This window comes from Muntiacus reevesi, chromosome 3, assembly GCF_963930625.1.
Source record: "Muntiacus reevesi chromosome 3, mMunRee1.1, whole genome shotgun sequence".
Taxonomy (NCBI): Eukaryota; Metazoa; Chordata; class Mammalia; order Artiodactyla; family Cervidae; genus Muntiacus; species Muntiacus reevesi.
The window spans coordinates 709,505-721,098 of record NC_089251.1 but is presented as its reverse complement, the minus strand read 5'-3'; the positions used below and the strand labels follow the sequence as shown (position 1 = coordinate 721,098).

The 11,594-nt window shown below is 58.7% G+C and overlaps 1 protein-coding gene across 1 annotated transcript; it reads right to left on the bottom strand.

Annotated features, from left to right (window-relative positions):
• Window positions 1-236: 236 nt before the first annotated feature.
• EDF1 (endothelial differentiation related factor 1) lies at window positions 237-3,605 on the bottom strand. Its single transcript, XM_065927086.1, has 5 exons — window positions 3,418-3,605; window positions 1,996-2,047; window positions 1,492-1,652; window positions 1,146-1,239; window positions 237-649 (listed from the first exon to the last, which is right to left on the bottom strand). Exons 1-5 carry the CDS (start codon window positions 3,493-3,495, stop codon window positions 588-590), a joined length of 447 nt encoding a protein of 148 aa, XP_065783158.1. The 5' UTR covers window positions 3,496-3,605; the 3' UTR covers window positions 237-587.
• Window positions 3,606-11,594: the final 7,989 nt, after the last annotated feature.

Genomic DNA, 11,594 nt, shown 5'->3' with positions numbered 1-11,594 from the left:
GGGCCCACGGGCAAGGGTGTGACTGGGGGCACCAGGGTCTGATGCCCAGAGGCTGACCTATGCCCCCTAACCGTCCCAGCAGAGGTGACGAGAAACAGCTTGCAGAGGGACCGTCCCAGCCCCTCAGGATGCCCTGTGGCGCCTCACGAAGACAGCCCTTGGCCGCACTGGGGGCCAGAGGGAGGGGGTGCCGCAGGCACAACAGCAGAGTGGGGGGCAAGGATCCACCACCAGCAGGAAGGGAACAAACTTTATTAGCTTCTGGACACACAGCTCCTCTCCCAGACGGTGGCCGCCCACCCCCCCTCCAGCTCCCCAGAGCCGCACCCGCAGCGGGATGGACCCCGGGGGCAAGGACGGCAGCGTTCCACACCCACTGAGGGCGGGGACAGGGAGGAAAAATCAGAAGCAGACACTTTGCAAGGTTTTGTTAGTTAGTTAGACAGCAGGTATGAGGAGAGGGGCTCCCGGGCGGGGCTCCCACTGTGTTCCGCTCGGCCGCGTGGAGAGAGCCGTGCTGGCGCCGGTGGTCGAGGGGACCAGCCGGACGAGATCAGCCGGAACGCACTGATTTCGAGGCTTTATGTTCATTTCGCCCTTGGCCCCTTCTCGATCGGCTTCCCAATGTCCTTTCCCCGGAGCTTGAGGCCTGAAAGAGCCATGGGCCCCTACTGATAACTGCAGCTCCCACTCCGGACTTTAAGGCACGGGGCAGCTCCTCAGCCTCCAAACCCACCACCTCACAGAGGGCCGCGCCCCCACTGACCCTGGGGAACTGGCTCCCTTCCTCTGGAGAGGGCGGGGAGCACCATCCCGTCCCTGGGCTCTCACCCACCCCAGGAATAGTTCCCACATCTGATTCTAAAGTGCATGTGCCTGCCCCTCCTCGAGGGGAAAGGACGGCCCCTCCCAGGACCAGGCCTCCGTTCCGAGCCACACTGCTGCCAATGCCGGGTGGACGGTACATGGCGGGGTGGAGAGATGGGGGGGGGGCGCCCAGACACGGCGTGCTCCTGGGAATGTTCTTCAGGCTCTGGAGAATTCTGGGGCCCCAGGGGCCTTCCTGCACCCTCCTCACCAACTGCACCCAGGAAGGGCGGCCACCCTGTGTCTGGTCAGGCAGAGAAGGTCAGCAGGACACTTACCAATGGCTCTCTCGATCTTGCCCAGAACCTGGTTGTTGGGAATGGCCCGGCCACTCTCGTAGTCCGCAATGACTTGCGGCTTCTCGTTGATTTTCTAGAGAGAACGTGTGTTTGCCCGTCAGCTCCAGGCGGTGGTGGGAGACGGACACAGCCTGGGGAGGCCCTCAGGCTCCGCGCGGCGAGTGCGGGCCCGGGGCCGGAGCAGACGCAGCTCAGCAAGTCACAGCTGAGTCGTATGGCCCCTCAGAGGTCTCGGGGCTCCCGGGGCAAGAGCAAACTGAAGCCCCGAGTCACTGGGCGAGCGGGCCCGTGCCCCCCGCCTGGAGGAGGGGCCCGCCGTGCTCACCGTGGCCAGGTCCTTCTGTGTCAGCCCCTTGCTCTGCCGGCCCTGCTGGATCACTTTGCCAACCTCCAGGGTCACCCGGTCGTGATGCAGCTCCTCAGTCTCCCGGTCCAGCTTAGCTGTGTTCTTGGTGATCGAATGCTGCTTGTTCTGGCCGGCGGCCCCTGGACCGTGCAAGGCAACAGCAAAGGAGAGGGTTTGCAGCAATCCCACAGGTGAGCCGGTTCGGAATGGAACCAGGCCCACGGGCACCCTGAGCCTGGAAGACAGGCTCAGCCAGGCCACCCAAAGTGGGGGCACCTTCACAGGCCTAAGAGCACTAAGCCCAGGATCTCCTCCCAGCGACAGGAAGTGGGTGGAAGGATCCCTCCTGACTCATGCCAACCACCGCTGCTCCGACAAGACCCTCACACCCCCAGCTCCAGACACGTCGATGCCAGCAGCCACCCTAACGCCCGGGGAACCCGGAAACTCCCTGGTCCTACAAGTGGACATATGAGTACCTACATTTCTTAGAAGTCTCCACGTCTTCTCCTCGTCTCTGAGCTGCTAAGATGGCCTAGAAAATTAGAAAGTGTTTTTTGGTCAAAATTAGCTTTCCAGTGCCTAGCCCACCCCAGTTTAGGCTACTGCCAGCCTGTCAGCCAACTGATAATGCCTCGTGCTTTTCAAGCCCCGGCGGTCAGGCTCTGAACTCATGCCCTGAAGCGCCTGCTACAGGGCGCTGCTAGTACCTGATGTTTTTTCAAGGACCGCCAAGCAAATGCTGGGTTTAAGCCAAGGTTTGTCATACAAGCTTTGTCTGCCCTCTATGTCCAACTGTCTAGGCAACTCTCAATAAACTTCAGCTCAAGAAAAGAGAAAGAGCTCATGACTGTGCTGTTGAAAAAGACAGGCAAGTGAGTCCATTTAGAAACCCACACTTGAAACAGATTACTCTATGAGACTCTCCTGCCAAAAGGAACATCAAGTGAGGACCTGGTTTGACCTTCCTCAGCCAAACTGGCTCCTAATAAAATACAGCACACCACACAAAGCCTGCAGCCCTCGCCCCAAACCCCGGCAAAAATAGTGACGCCCCTTGATCCACAGTCGTAGAACATGAATGTGACATATTTCTTAAAGTTTCTGACACCTTAGAGACATGGCTATGGGACATTCTAAGTGTGACATGTTCACAAACGTTTTCTAGAGCTGTTCAGATGATGCCTAGCTTGTGGCTATTAAGGTTCCTTTGGAGAAAAGAAAAAAAGAGAGTGAATTTGGTTTTGACCAACTGAAAAGTCCTGGGCAGGTTGATGAATGCTAGTCAGCAGGGCCAAAGCCAGCCGTGGCCCAGGCCTGGCACTGCGTGTCTAAGGCCAGCCCAAGGCTGCTGAGAGTAGGAACGAGCAGGGCTGGAGACTGACCTGCCCTTCCCCCCTTCCCTTACAGCGACTCACAGGGGAACCCGACGGATTCGCGGAGAACCGTCTGCCCCAAGTGCCCCTCAGGGCATGCCGGCTACTCTGGCAAGATGGGTGCAGCAGGGTCACCAGCATGCTGGGTCCTAGGCCACTAAGCCCGGGGCCAGGGACTCCCTTCGGCCGGCAGTGTGCTTCAGTGGGCTCCGCGGGCGGCCTCGGACTGGCCGGGCACCGGGCAGCTGGCGGACGGGGGAAGAACACGCCGGGGCGGGGGTGCCCGCCAGCCCTGCCCGCGTCCAATCACTTCCCAGGGCCCGTCACTGACAGTCCTCGCTGACAGCCTCGGCCCGCTCCCCCCCTCCACCCGGGTCCCGCAGTCCCTGTCCCGCGGGCCTGTGTCACTGCCCGAAACCGCCTCGACGCCCCCGGGCCCCTCTCCGTGACCACCCGGTGCCCGATCCGCGCCGGGCCCACTCCCCGCCCCCGCCCGGCCTTGGGTCCCGAGGCCCACGCCGCGCCGCACCTGCTTGGACTTGGCCTGGGCGGCCGTGGGGCCCTTCTTGCGCAGCACCGTCACCGTGTCCCAGTCGCTCTCAGCCATGGCGGTGCGGGCAGGGAAGGCGGTCCGTCCGGCGGCTCCGCAGCAGCTGCTCGAGACCCGGCGACGCGACGTCCTCTCGTCGCTGGGCCGCTTCCGGCGCCCGCCGCGGGCCCGCCCCTCCTCCCATTGGCCGGCGACTCGGGGGGGCGGGTACTTCCCTCGGCTCGGAGCCAATCCGCGCCCGGCTCGTCTAAGCAGGCCCCCGCGGTGCGCGACGTGGGGCGGGAGACGGCGCGGCGCGGGCGCCTGGCCGCTGGGGGGCGCTGCAGGGGCCGGGGGCGCTGGGGGTGGCTGAGGGGGCGCCCGGAGCTCTGAGGGGCGAAGAGAGGGGCAGGGAGCCGGGGGAGCTGGGGTGGCCGAGGAGGGGACGGGAGCCGCTGGGGGGCGCTGCAGGGGCCGGGGGCGCTGGGGGTGGCTGAGGGGGCGCCCGGAGCTCTGAGGGGCGAAGAGAGGGGCAGGGAGCCGGGGGAGCTGGGGTGGCCGAGGAGGGGACGGGAGCCGCTGGGGGGCGCTGCAGGGGCCGGGGGCGCTGGGGGTGGCTGAGGGGGCGCCCGGAGCTCTGAGGGGCGAAGAGAGGGGCAGGGAACCGGGGGAGCTGGGGTGGCCAAGGAGGGGACGGGAGCCGCTGGGGGTGCTGAGGGGGGCGCGGGGCGGTGAGGGGTACAGGGGCCGCGGGCGCGGAGGCGAGAGGAGGCGGGGAGGGGCGAAGGGGACCCCAGCCCGGGGAGGCGGTGCTCGGTGGCCCTCGAAACCGGGCGCGGGCCGGGGCGTGAGGAGGAGTGCTGGGCGGAGGAAGGGGAAACGCCAGTGGGGGTTCTGTGCGAGAAGCGGGGAGGGGGCGCAGGTGGCGGGAAGGAAGGAGACGGGAGCCAACACCTGGCTTCTTGCGCCCGGCTGGCGGGGACGCGGACTGGCCCCTCGCGGGCACGGTGGGCGCGCGAACTTGATGCAGGGGCGAAAGGTGGCCTCGTCGATTTCTCTGTCGTTGATGTTAGTTTCTGCTTCATGCCTTTTTGGGTCACCTTGCACGCCAACTGAAGTTCTGTTTCTCTGGAGTTATCAAGCGATACAAACAGGGTGGGGGCCAGGGTGGATGCAGGTTAGGTGGGGCCTGAAGCGAATATATTTTGTGGGAAGACGCCAAGGAAATATGAAAAATTATAAAAACAGAATTACACTATGTTTCTGTGTAACGTGTATGTTTTGGATAATGCATACATAATTTTACAGTATAATATGAATATATACATAATGTAATGAATGCTGTTTTACAATAACTAATATAGTTATTTTATGGTAATCTTGGATCATGAGAAAATAAGTCAAAAATTGATAAATGCCACAAGCATCACAAAATTCAGAAAAATAACCTTTGTATGAGTTAATGAATGCATCTTTAATACTTTTGCTTGCATTTTTGGCTGTATTTTCATTGAATGCCACGTCATGACTTTGCAGAATTGTTTTCTGGAAAGCACAGTTCAGAGGTTTCTTTAACCTGTTGGACCAAAGTTAATGTTGACCTTGGTTTGGGTAGCACTCCTGGCTTTGCATAGACATGCTCTGTTTGTAGCATTCCTGTAGGTTTATGCTCCACAACAGAGGAATTCTAACACTCGTGTAGACTACGCTGTGGCAGACCACAGGCCAATGGAGAGCATGGGAGGAAATGGGGGAGTTGGGGGAGCTGGGGGTCCAGTGGAGGCTTCCCATTGGCTGGACTGCTGAAATCTCTGCCGGGCTGAGCTGTCCATGGGGTGGGGGACCGAGGGAAGTTCCCTTCCTCCTGCCTGAAGGTAGGTAGGGGCACCTTCCCAGTAGGAGGTGTAGACAGAGGTGTCTTCCTGTTTAGGGTAATTGACACATCTGATAGGCGTGAGCACTTCCCCTTAGCCTGAATCCATCTTCAGGTGCGGTTTCTATAATTAATTCCACGTTTTCCCCTTTCATGAAGATCTTTTGTCAAAGTATCAGTGATCAAGAGTTGGGATCTCAGGACTTGCCGGGTCATCCAGTGCCTAAGACTCCGAGTTACCAGTACAAAGTGCCCAGGTTGGATGAGGTCTGGTGAGGGAAGTAGATCCCACATGCTGCAACTAAGACCCAGCACAGCCGAAGAAATTAATTTTAAAAAGATGAGAGGACCTCCCTTGTGGTCCAGTGGCTAAGACTCCGTGCTTCTGATGCAGGGAGCTCGGGGTCAATCCCTAGTCAGGGAACTGGCTCCCACGTGCCACAGCTAAGAGTTCTCATGCCGCAACTGACACCTGGTGTAGTCAAATGAATAAATATTAAAAAACAAAAAGAAGATCTCTGTATAGTGGTGTTTCTCCCTCAGTGCCAAGGACCTCCCCTAGTTGTCACGTCCCTCCCGTATTGGTGGTGGTTTAGTCGCTCAGTTGTTTCTGACTTTAACGACCCCATGGACTGCAGCCCGCCAGGCTCCTCTGTCCATGGGATCTTCCAGGCAAGAATACTGGAGTGGGTTGCCATTTCCAGGGGAATTTCCCAACCCAGGGATTGAACCTGGCTCCCCTGTATTTCAGGCAGCCTTCTGCATTACAGGCGGGTTCCTTACCAACTGAGTCACCAAGGAAGCCCCACATCACTTCCCATTTTGGAGGGAAAGTAAACAAATGAGATAGACAGCGTTTGAGTAAGGAGTATGGTAGGGAGAACTCTCAGCGCTCCTTTTACAAGTCCATGCTTAGTCAAGGTTATGAGCACTAGGAATTACCTCAAAGTGCTGAGCTAGCATCACCTTATTGAAAGTGAAAGTCACCCAGTTGCGTCCAACTCTTTGTGACCCCATGGACTGTCCGTGGAATTCTCCAGGCCAGAATACCGGAGTGGGTAGCCTTTCCCTTCTCCAGGGGATCTTCCCAACCCAGGAATCGAACCAGGGTCTCCTGCATTGCAGGCGGATTCTTTACCAACTGAGCTATCAGGGAAGCCATCGTCTTATTAGGAGTGTCATTTTTTATAAAGTTTCAACAAACAATAAATGCAGAACTTAAGTATATTGAGCAGAATTTAAAACCACAGAGTAGGGAGATCCCTGGTGGCGCAGTGGATAAGAATCTGCCCGCCAGCGCGGGGGACACGGGTCCAAGCCCTGGTCCGGGAAGAGTCCACGTGCCACAGAGCAGCTCAAGCCCATGCGGCGGAGTGCTGCCACCCTGGACGCCCTCGGGCCTGTGCTCAGCGATGGGGCGAGCCGCTGCAGTGGGGGGCCTGGGCACCGCAGCCAGAGCAGCCCCCGCTCACCACAGCCAGAGAAGCCCCGCACTCAGTACAAAGACCCAGCACGACCAACATGCAAATGATTTTTTAAAAGTATACAATAAACCCAATTCGCTAGACAGTTCCAATCAGGAGCCCAGAACTGCAGGTGTCCTGCCAAATAAACGATAAAAACGGCTGGTTATCAGGTGACAGTGCTGCAGCCAATGTGCTTGCTCCTTTACGTTCTGTCATCGGGTCTCTACTTCCCCAGAGGCTTTTACCCATTGAAGGAAGAGGAGTTTGCTGTTGCAGACACCTGCTTGCTCAGCAAGTAGTGATCACAGGTTCGCTGGCGCTCACTCCCATCCATGGGAGGAAGGGTCTTCCTACAGAGGCAAAGCCAGAAACTTTTAATGCCTCCTGCAAAATTCTCACTTAAGGCCGTTACAGAGGTTTAATGGGACAGATCCATGTGAGGCTTCTCTTCAGTTATGCGGGGAGAGCAGGCCGGTGAACACAGCAGGGCACACTCTCCTGTCTTCTCCAACCACCAAGACAGGAGGCTGCCCGAGCATAACAGCCATCCCCCAAACGTCCCCATGTGAAGGTGCACGCAGGGGGCATATGTACGTAAAGCCCCCACGCGAGTGATGGAATCTATGAGTTCCTTCACTGGCTCGGAGGCACTGACATTACTCAGCCAAGATTCCAACAGGTTGTTGCTGTTTACTTTAGTAATTATGTTACCAGCAGAAGAGCGTATGTATAGAAAAGTCAAGGAGTTGCAATTCAGGGTTAGAAGTGTGACAGACCACAGGCCAATCCAGAGAACAAGGAGGGGATCTTGCTTTACAGGGAAAAGGGGGAGTTGGCAGGGGCTGTGATGACCAAAAAGGTGATTGGGGAACTAGGGCTCCGATGGAGGCCTCCCCTTGGCTGGACCCCTATTTTTATTGGCTGGGCTGTGGGGTGGTAAGGGTGCCTACGGAAGTTTCCTCCCTCCTGCCTGATGGTAAGGAGAGGCACCTTCCTGTCCGAGAGGTGCGTGGAGGCCTCTTCCTCTCTGGGGTGGTTGGCGTTCATGACAGGCACGAGGGCTACTCCTACAGGTCCGTCCCCACTCCAGCTTTGGCTGGCGGCGGCGGTGGTGGTTTAGTTGCTAAGTCATGTCTGACTCTTGTGACCCCATGGACTGTAGCCTGGAAGACTCCTCTGTCCATGGGATTCTCCAGGCAAAAATACTGGAGAAGTGAAAGAAAATTACCATAAGTTTGTTAAGGTTCATAAAAGGCATTCTTTGGTCACCTCTGAGGGAGAATAGATGGACAAATGTGGCTGGATTGTCTATTGAACATGACGACGAAAAAGGTTGATTGTGACAAAAGCGTTGTCAAATTTGCAGATATTAAGACTCGAAAACAGAAACTGGTCTATGATGTTATTCATTACTGTGAAAAATGGATGTGTTGGAATATGCAGTTCCCTCTTTTTTGAGAAAAAAACGTTAATGTAAAGAAAGTTTTGATCCATCACTTTCCCCTTTTCTGTACTGTTTATTGAGTGTATTTACTTTTCACTTTTTACATGAAATTGAGCAAGACAGCGTTCCCAGCACTAGCTCTTCTTTTCAGGCCACTGTCATCACTGAATACTCTCGGTCCTCGGGAGAGGGGGAGCTGAAAGATCCATTGGGCATCCCCAGTGAGGACTGCAAAGGCCAGGTGTGTGGGAGGAGAGGGTGGGCTGTGGTCTCTGGGGGCAAGTGGCTGGACCAGGAGTGGAGGAGGCCGCCAGCTTCTCCAGCACACTGGCAGCCACCTCCTTCAGCTGCAGAACGTGGGCCCGCCTAGACTGGGCCAGGTGCCAGGCCTCTGCAGGTGGTCAGGGGAGGGGAGGGGGCCAGCAGGAGAGGGTGCGGCTGCTGGGGATGGGCCTGGGGTCTGTGGAAGCTAGGAGGGCTGGTGGACAGCTGGCAGAGCCAGGTTCACAGGTCCCAGGTGGGCTGTAGACTGCTGGGTCCTGGACGGGAGGGAGCCCCATGGAGGAGGGTGGCTGTGGTGGGGCAGGAAATGTCACTGCGGAGGGGTCCTGGGAGATCCCCGAGGGCCAGCCCCAGCCTCTCCGACACGGAGCTGCTGGGTCTGAGCGTGAGCAGAGCCATCTTAGGGTTTGCGGGTTCGAAGTGATGCGGTGGAGCGAGTTCCCCGCAGGTAGCAAGCATGTGCGGGTCCTGGGCGGGAGGTCCCTCCGGAGTCAAGCGGCCAGGGCCGCAGTTCCTGATGAGGCCGGCAGAGGGCGCGCGCGGGCCGACCGCTGCTCCCCACTGAGCCCGAAGGGGCCGCTGCCCTCCAGGGACCCACATCTAGGGGAGGACAGGAGCACGCGAGGCTAGTCCCACCAGGCGTGGGGGAAGGGCCGACTTAACACAGGGCAACCAAGAGAGAGACCTTCTCTATCTTGAGACCCTAGAGGGCCCAGGCTCTGTCCAGCGCCTGGGGAGAAGGTAGCTCGTCCCGGCCACCTGTGGGCTGGTGCAAAGGCTCTGGGGCCAGATTGGCCTGGTGATCCGAGGCCGAGGATGGTCAGGGCAGCCCGGCGCCTGTGATTCTGAACGTGAGGTTGTCTCCCAGGTCTGCGGTTCTGCATATGGAGTGGGGTCCATTTTGTAAGACTGGCTGAAGGGCGGTGGGTGTTGAGTTGGGAGTCTGGGCAGAGCTTGTTTCTAAGTGGGGGAATTTGGGGTGATCTTTGCCTTCTTGGTAATTTTGTGTTTTCCAGAGCTTCCAAAATGACCTTCTGTTGTTTAAAACCAAATGTTTTTGAATAGGTGGTACCATAAAGTGGTTTAAAAACGGTGGGTGTTCAGAGAAATTGGCCCCTCCCCGCCTCCCAGCATGTCAATTACTTCCTCCTGCATCCTTCCCAAGTCTGCTGAGAATGCAAAATACAAACGGACATAGAGACCCTTCTCTCCCACCTCGGCTTACGGAGGACGCTGCACACACTGTCACCTCCGTGCTCTGCACCTCGTCTGCGTCTGGGCGTGGGCGCGGCCCTGCTCCCAGACTGCCTGCTGTGAAGTCAGCTGCTGGACCTCACCACCCCCTTCTTTCTCCTTTTTTGGACGAGGGACAGCGTGGGCAGCGTGCTTCCAGACCGGGGGGGGCGGGGGAGCCCCTTGTGGCTGGCGCTGGGGCAGGGGAATTCTGGGCAGGACTGGAGGCTGGCCTTTCTGGAACCCCCTCCATCAGGTGACTACACAGTGAGAGTGAAACCGGCTCCTTTCAGAAGCTGCAGCCCAGGGGGGACCTTCAGGGCCGAGTTCTCAGGACAGGCAGTGGGTTGTGTCGGGAGGCTGGCTCTACCAGCTTCGGCCTCTGCTCCGGGGACAGCTTCAGGCACGGGGGGGGCAGCCCACATCCAGGGTCCCAAGTGGGGGCCCATGTTGACCCTCCTGCCTCAGGGCTGAGTGCTGTTCTCCCAGAGGCCCGGGCGTAAAGGACGGGAGGTGAGATGTCCAAGGGCACCGGCCGTGCCAGTGAGGAGCGGAGGTGCCCCGGGCATTAGGAAGTGTCCTGGGGCACTGATGGGGGCCTGGGAGAGGAAAGCCCAGGCGGTCGAGCAGGCACCAGGGGCCGAGGAGGGGGCCTCGGGCAGAGTGGGAGGCGGCGGTAGCACCCGGCCTGGGGTCTGCAGGCCCAGTGAACGGCGGGTGGGGCCTGTCCTGCCTGCTTGGGAGAGCTGAGAAAAGCCAAGAGCCACGGCAGCATTGACCCGGGTCTGTAGCCGGGCCCACGCCTCTCTGGGGGGCACCGGTGCGGGACAGAGGCCCCAGGCCCCAGCCCTCAGGGAGCAGGCAGATGACGCAGGTCCCAGCAGGGTCTGCTGGGGCTGTCCCGGCCACCTCCCGGATGGCTGCCTCAGAGGCTGAGTTTTGCTTTCTTTTTGGCAGGAAGGAACCTGTGTGGGAATCCCCTGCGTCGCCCGACGAGCAGAGTGAGTCATCCCTTCCCAGCCTGCCAGGACCGAGGTGCCTCCTTCCGAGCTGGTGGCGGTGTGGGCTGGCTGCCTCTCCGTCAGCAGCCCCTCCCGGTCAAGGCTCCGTCTCCCAGGTCTCTCCAGGGCCTGCTGCCAGAACCACGCGCGCGCGCGCGCGCACACACACACACACACACACTGTCAGTGTATCGATCAGTTTATGCATGGAGACCCTCTGAACTGGCAGTTTGAAAGATATGAAAGCATTCTCATGCTGGAAGCCTCTCCAGGACCTTCCAGATTAGCTCAGGCCTGTCAGTGCCAAGGGCTGCAGGCAGCCGCCTTCTGGGGAAGCGGGACTTCCGTCCAGGAAGCCTCCTCAGGAGGCAGGGTGGGCTGATGGGCCCTGAGCTCAGCGCCTCTGTGCTGTCCCAATGCTGGAAGGGTGAGTGAGGTCTGAGCCTCCCTGGGGATGCACTCCAGAGGCAGGTGAACGACTTCCAGACTTTACCCTGAAGAAAGAGGGGTGCTGCTGTGGGGAAGCTCCTCCCTTTTTTGCTGCCCGTGGGCTCACATGACAGCCTCGGCCCCCCAGACCCTAGCAGAAGAGACCTCCTTACCCTGAGAGCGCCATGAATTATGAACCTTGAGAGAAAGGCTCACAGAACCCATAGGAGGGGACAGGGTGGGGGGCGGGGGGCAGGGATGCTTGTGGCAAATGTTAGTTATTCAGTCCCATCTGACTGTCTGCAACCCCACGGACTGTAGCCCGCCAGGTTCCTCTGTCCATGGGATTCTCCAGGAAAGAAAACTGGTGCGGGTTGCTATGTCCTCTTCGAGGGGACCTTCTTGACCTGGGGATTGAACCCAGGTCTCCCGCATTGCAGGCAGATTCT

Excerpts from the sequence above, each read along its gene's own strand:
- EDF1 (XM_065927086.1), bottom strand. The coding sequence starts at position 3,495 with ATGGCTGAGAGCGACTGGGACACGGTGACGGTGCTGCGCAAGAAGGGC. Across the intron at positions 2,048-3,417 it reads CCCAGGCCAAGTCCAAGCAG|GCCATCTTAGCAGCTCAGAG; the intron begins GTGCGGCGCGGC and ends CTAATTTTCTAG. Across the intron at positions 650-1,145 it reads CAAGATCGAGAGAGCCATTG|GCCTCAAGCTCCGGGGAAAG; the intron begins GTAAGTGTCCTG and ends TGGCTCTTTCAG.